This window comes from Procambarus clarkii, chromosome 67 (genome assembly GCF_040958095.1).
Source record: "Procambarus clarkii isolate CNS0578487 chromosome 67, FALCON_Pclarkii_2.0, whole genome shotgun sequence".
NCBI classification, from domain to species: Eukaryota; Metazoa; Arthropoda; class Malacostraca; order Decapoda; family Cambaridae; genus Procambarus; species Procambarus clarkii.
Window position 1 is genome coordinate 24367607 of NC_091216.1, and position 6565 is coordinate 24374171.

At 39.0% G+C, this 6565-nt stretch overlaps 1 protein-coding gene and 1 long non-coding RNA gene across 2 annotated transcripts; both read right to left on the bottom strand.

The window, feature by feature from the left end:
- Positions 1 to 255: 255 nt before the first annotated feature.
- On the bottom strand, positions 256 to 1741 carry LOC123767822 (uncharacterized). The gene is made up of 3 exons (XR_006774017.2): positions 1686 to 1741; positions 1287 to 1541; positions 256 to 446 (listed from the first exon to the last, which is right to left on the bottom strand). It is a non-coding gene; the product is annotated as an uncharacterized lncRNA (long non-coding RNA).
- A 1764-nt stretch (positions 1742 to 3505) lies between these two features.
- Positions 3506 to 4628, bottom strand: LOC123767512 (keratin-associated protein 21-1-like). Its single transcript, XM_045757197.2, has 2 exons — positions 4542 to 4628; positions 3506 to 3952 (listed from the first exon to the last, which is right to left on the bottom strand). The coding sequence occupies exons 1-2, from the start codon at positions 4626 to 4628 to the stop codon at positions 3506 to 3508; spliced, it is 534 nt and encodes a 177-aa protein (XP_045613153.2).
- Positions 4629 to 6565: the final 1937 nt, after the last annotated feature.

Genomic DNA, 6565 nt, shown 5'->3' on the forward strand with positions numbered 1-6565 from the left:
AGTCAGATGATGATGTGTGACTCATTCCCAGTGATGTTGGGTCATTATCAGTTGAAGCCTCATGGCTCAGTCAGGTTATGTATTTTTACGTTTGGTAACCCAAAATAATATTCCATTCACCTGGGCTGTATGAGCCTCGAACGGTCGAGGTATATAGAGTGTCGGCCTCACACTGTTCGAGATCCATACAGCCCAGGTGAATGGAATGTTTATTTCCACGAAAGTGTGGATGTTAATTTATACAAAATATTATTTGCATATTATTTATTATTGTTTATTTTACGAGACTAATTCCAATAAATTATGACATATAAGTTATAAATATATTCTCTTGTTCCATTATCACTTATTTCAGCTCAGGGTGTCTTGGAAGGACGGGTTCCGGAGCGTTGGGTGCCAGATGTGGTAGAAGCCTCCGTCTCTTGGGCCTTCAACACTCCAAGACCCTTGGAAGGAAAACAAGGTAAAACAGTTATCAGGAGACAGAGCTGAGCTTAACCGTTTAACACAAAGCACAACTAGGTGAGTGCACACACACACGCACACAACGCTTCAAAATCAAACGCTAAATAGTTTTTCCGGATAAATCGTTGCCAGATAACCCTGACAAGAGAGAAACCTTCCCTACGGATGTAGGATTATTTTGTTTTTTTTACATGGGTTCTGGTATCGTTCTAGAATAATCTCAATAAGAGCATGAAAACAAAACTATCTCTAACTAAACCTATCTCATCGCAGAGCTTAACTGTTTACGAGTCCAAGTCTCGTAAACTCCTGGGTACCTATTTACTGCTAGGTGAACAGATGCATTAGGTGATAGGAAACGCACCAAATCTGTTCTGTCCCACCCGAGATTCGAACCCAGAATTCCCTATTGAGTCAAGAACGAACCCGACTGTACTACCGGGCCCATCTGACATGAAGATAAGGTGAGACATGAGAACAAAGAACTGGAATATGAGTACCAGGAACTGCCATATGAGTACAAGGAGCTTGGATATAAATATAATGAGTGGATACATGAGCTTGAAGTGAAGGAACGGTGCCCAATTACTTGGACTATCAGGGATCTAACCTGTTACCATGCAAGAAGTGATGCAGTCGCTGTACAAACTACATTTCAACGTGAAATCTAGCTTAAGTAAGAAATATTGATCTGCAACAGACCAACCAACCAACCGATTAATCCATATTTTTTGTCGACAAATATATAGAAGAAATAACGAAGACTTGGTGAAAGGTAACGTATGTCTTAGACATGCAGGTGTTGTAAAGATTTCTCTCACCTGGGATAACTAGATCTAGCGGCCGTAGCCATAGCCACCAAGGCCGACGCCGAGTCCATATCCACCTCCAAATCCACCAAATCTGTAACCATATCCACCGAATCTACGGCCATATCCCCCATATCCACCGTATCCGCCATATCCGTCATATCCACCGTATCCGCCATATAAGGATCCACTAGGAGCAGCCTCTGCATGGGTTAATGCCGACAACAAAAGGCCTCCCACCAATACCACCATCAGCAAGAACTGAAACTAAGAAATCAGCAAAAAACTTCATACATAGCAAATAAATTTAATACATAATCAACATGAAAAAAAATATTTTGCAAAGACAGTAAAGATGCACAAGCCTCAACAGCCAGTCAGTCCCTCTCAGCCTGAGTGTATGTCACTCACAGTTCTGGAGACCATCGTCAAAGATGTCCTCTTGACAGGGAGTCACAGTCGACACTGTCCAACACCGTTTTCCACCTCTTTATATATACTAAACACCTGGGCTTCCACCAGTAATTACCGGCTACCACACTCCGGACTGGATCATGGAAATTTCTTTCTGTGGGAATGTCGAGAAGAGTGATAATTACGAGAGAAGTGTCCTTGAGGCGGCGCTTGGTAACACTACTCCACAAGGCTCGTGTGAACATTGGCAAGAGAGTGAGGTGAAAATAAGTAAAGGTGAATACATATACTGTATGTATTCACATGTGTGTGAATACATATACTGTATATGTATATATATGTATACACATATCCAATAGTGTAACTGTTGATGACAAGGACTTGCCTTACTTTACCGAGTTCCTTCTCAACCTGCTTCCAACTGTAGCTGTGTGAAATAGCACGGTTAACGTAGGCAACCACAACACTTAATCATATACTAATAAAACAATAATGTTATTTTTCTTAAGTGTAGACTGAAGCATTGAAGGTATTATTCCTTTTTGTGACTGTTAAGTCTAATAAAGGCAGCTTGACTTCACTTTCCATCCCCCTAAGAAAACTTAAAGAAAAAAATTTGTTAAAAAACTTTCTTGAGTATCAGCAAGCTATACCGGAAGAATATTTCAATATACCAGGAGACCTGAGGTTTCAAGTCCAGGTCATCAAGGACTTTCTCCTCAATGGTACTCATATAAAATGTTAAGAATGAAATACGTATAGTGGAAACCATGACAACGCCATTACTTGTTTATTCAGACTATCAGGGTTCAGGAAAGGTGCCTGTCTAGTACATGCATCGAGTAGGTAGGAAATTGTACGATTTTGAGTCCTCAAGTAGAGAAAAATTGAATCTCAGTAGACTTTGTCAATTACCAGGCCAATATAATTTATCCAGTGGCACGTTGGTAAACATTTAGAGATGGTCTTATACTAGCATGATCTCTTACTAACATGATCACTTACTAGCATGATCACTTATTTATGATCTGGCAATCAGTTAAGAAATTTCTCTGGAGACTAAAGGCTGAATGCACATGACACAAATAGTTTGACATTGAGCATTAGCTGGGTAACTGTGTGATTGCATGGCTGATTGTGTGGTTGGATGGGTGATTGTGTGGCTGAATAACTACTTAGAAGAAGAAATGGCTAGCGACCTGGTTTTGTGAATAACCGGATATCTGCTCGTTTAAGCGATTGTATTAAGAGTTTTCGAAAGTCAAAATTTGATGTGTGAGTTTTGTGTACTGATAAGCGCAAACGACGACTTGTAAACCGGCGTCGACTGTGGAAAGTTAGAGACTCAAGATTTTGTCAGGCCGCAAGGGGAAACCTTGGCTGTTTAAGCAGATATATATATATATATATATATATATATATATATATATATATATATATATATATATATATATATATATATATATATATATATATATATATATATATATATATATATATATATATATATGCGAACAAGCCTGAATGGTCCCCAGGACATATGCAACTGTATTTAATACATAATATTTTACTGAGTACTCTCAAATGCTTTATTTTTTAAATATATGTACATTAGTATATAAGTTCATTGTATTCTCAAAAATATACATTCTAACAATTATCAGTCTATCACGATGAAAAAATATTAAGAGTAATTATAATTAAATTAGTAGTTTATGACATTTTTCCAGAAAATTATTGCTCAAATTTTCCAGACTGACTAACCAAAATATAAATAAAAATTGCAAAGACTGTATATGTTGTTCATTTAAATGTACTTAGCGGCCATATCCGTGAACTCCAGAGACACCACCATATCCGCTTCCATATCCGTAACCTCCAGAGACACCACCATAGCCGCTTCCATAGCCACCGCCATATCCACCACCGTAGCTGCTACCGTAGCCACCACCATATCCACCACCGTAGCTGCTTCCGTAGCCACCGCCATATCCACCACCGTAGCCACCGCCATATCCACCACCGTAGCCACCGCCATATCCACCACCGTAGCCGCTTCCGTAGCCACCGCCGTAGCCATATCTACGTGCAGACCCTCCATACCCACCGGATATCCCACGGAACCCTCCAAAGCCACTGTAACTGCCTAAACTACTGCCAAATCCGCCATACCCTCTGCCGTAGCCGGCAGCTACCCCAGCAACTGCTTCCGGGTTTGCAAGAGCCGCCACCGCGAAGCCGGACACCACCAATGTAATCATTATCTGCAAACAAATAAGCATTTACTTGATACAGTGTTTACATGTGTGTATATTATATTATTGTTAACACAATAACTTAATCAAGAATATGCAAAGATATATAAAACGTTAGACATGATCACAAAATATAAAATACTTAAGGTTTCATGCTTAGAATTGTCGAGGACAAGAAGCCCGTAAGGATTATCGAGGTCTGATTAGTCCTAGGCAACGACTAGGTGAATAGAGGAATCAGGTGTAAGGAAACGTGAACTGTTCTTATGTGAGCCAGTGAAATAAGGAAGAATTTCTTCGGTGTAGCGTAAGGAGAGATCAATAGAAGTTAGTAATCTGTAGTCAGATTTATAATATCAGACATGACAATAAACAAGGTCATTTGATCAGGTTCCCGACACCTAAATCGGCTCAGGAACAGATGCTCGTATCATGCAAACAAATTTAAGCAACAACCCATACTTATTAGAGAGAACATTCAGTCGGTTCATTAGAGCAACAGAGTAGTTCAAACTACACTGTTTTTAACATTAAATGTAATGATCAACGGTTTTCAAGCAGTGTCTCAGCATTAATATTAACAATCTCCGCGACTTACAGCCCTGGAGACCATCTTGGGGACCTGAAGGTGTTCACTTGTCAGGGAGTCACAGTCCACACTGTCCACCACCCATCGTCTCCACATTATATACCTCCGACGCCCCATCTGGCACCTGGTCCTTAACCACTAATCACTCGGTGCCACACACTGATCTGTACTGCCAATTCACACCGGGAGGGAAAACTGTGGTCCAGTACTTGCGAGAGATGGAGACCAACAGTAATGAGAAATTTCAACAACAGCTGCGGTGTGATCTTGAGAATTTCGTCACACGTACACCGATATGATCTAAATACCTGTGCCGGTATGAACATTATGGCGTCATAGGGACACATCACACACCATTTATAAGACACAAAATGTTATTTCATATTTTTGTTAGATTAGGTTTGTTTAAAAAGAGTATCGATGACGTAAGGGGGGGGGGGGGTACATTATTTCCACAGATCTTAGATCCTACTCAGTCACACATCATCACCTGGTCCATCCACCTTTAGCAGGTTATTAAGATCACCACAATTGCTTACTGGCCAACCAGCAAGCATACTTTATTCTTGAACATAATCCAGAACTAAAGTAAACTCAGTGTATATACATCGAGAAGTGGGAAACTCCTCTAAGTGTATATATTCCTTATCACATTATCATGGTTTGGAGTTGGGCTTCAAGCCTATCAACTTTTGGAAGGTTATTCAGGCCACAACAATTGGTAACTCATCAACCAGCAAAAAGTCCTGAACATATTCCAAGACTCATGTAAATTGTAAATTGAAAACATATATACCGAAAAGCAAGTGTCACTCTGTGTGTATATATCCCATGACACATTATTATTCATGAACACAGAATATTATAGGTCCAGACTCAGGCCCAAAAAAGTGTCCATTACAACAAAATTACCGAAGAACACAGTCCATGTTCCAACTATTACAAATGTGTTATTCACAACACAAAATTGTAAGAACACGTTATATTAAAGACTTACGAATAAATAGCATGGTGATGGGATTCCGACCTAGAGGTTTATTAGGACAACACTAGTGCTTACTGACCAACCTATTGGCATACTATTCACCGAGAAGCGGGGTACACCGGTGAAGTTCACGTCTGTATATAACAAAATGTATAATAATTAAAATAAAAGTATATTTCAGGTACTGACTGCAGTCATGGTATGCTTATGAATATAATTTAAAAAACAGTTTATTATAGGTATTGATTGCAGTCATGGACTACAAAAAGACTTTTTATTGCCATGCTATTGACTACAAAAAGCATTTTAGAACATGAAATTGTTTGGTTCAATCCCTTTTTAATTATATTGTACGAAAAAAGTATAGTGATCCTCTGTTATTCGGAAACATCCATCCAGCCATCCAATCGTTTTTACAGGCCACATCCTGTAACAATTAATTATAATACGAATTCATTGCTAATATTTTATATTAATACCTTTCGAGATACAACATAAATTCATTTAATATGTCGTCCGTGTTAAATGACCTACAACACTGATCGCATTAATGCCACAGTTAACCACACTGAAAGATGATGTAATGCTATAACGCTTCTAACCCAATATGAGGCCTTCTTCAGTAGCCCAACTATTCTTCAGCAGCTACTGATGATGATCACCTACTGGGCTGAAAGTGCTGTAACATTCTCTCATCTTTCAGTGTGGTAACTGTGGCATCTGTATATGATACAGTGATGATAGTTGTTAAAGATGAAGAAGGATAACATCTTAAAAGATAAAGATGTTAGAGGGATGAAGATAGTGTATAGTTAAGATTGTTACAGTGATGAAGATAATGTGTAGTGAAGCTGTGGTTTCCATTTCCCGAGAAGTGTCAGTACCCTTCTAGTATGCAAATAAAACAAGTCTATGTATGGTATACATATATACTGACTTGTTTCAGTAGAAATGTGTCGCTCTAGCAAGCAGTAAAAGGAGTTAATATCTGCATGTGAAGTAACACCAAAGATCATATAGAAGGTCTTCGAACACTTCTCGCTATTTT

Bases quoted from the DNA above. Each gene is read 5' to 3' on its own strand.
- LOC123767512 (XM_045757197.2), bottom strand. From the start codon at position 4,628: ATGTGGAGACGATGGGTGGTGGACAGTGTGGACTGTGACTCCCTGACA. The intron at 3,953-4,541 runs GTAAGTCGCGGA...ATTTGTTTGCAG, and splicing joins CCAAGATGGTCTCCAGGGCT to ATAATGATTACATTGGTGGT.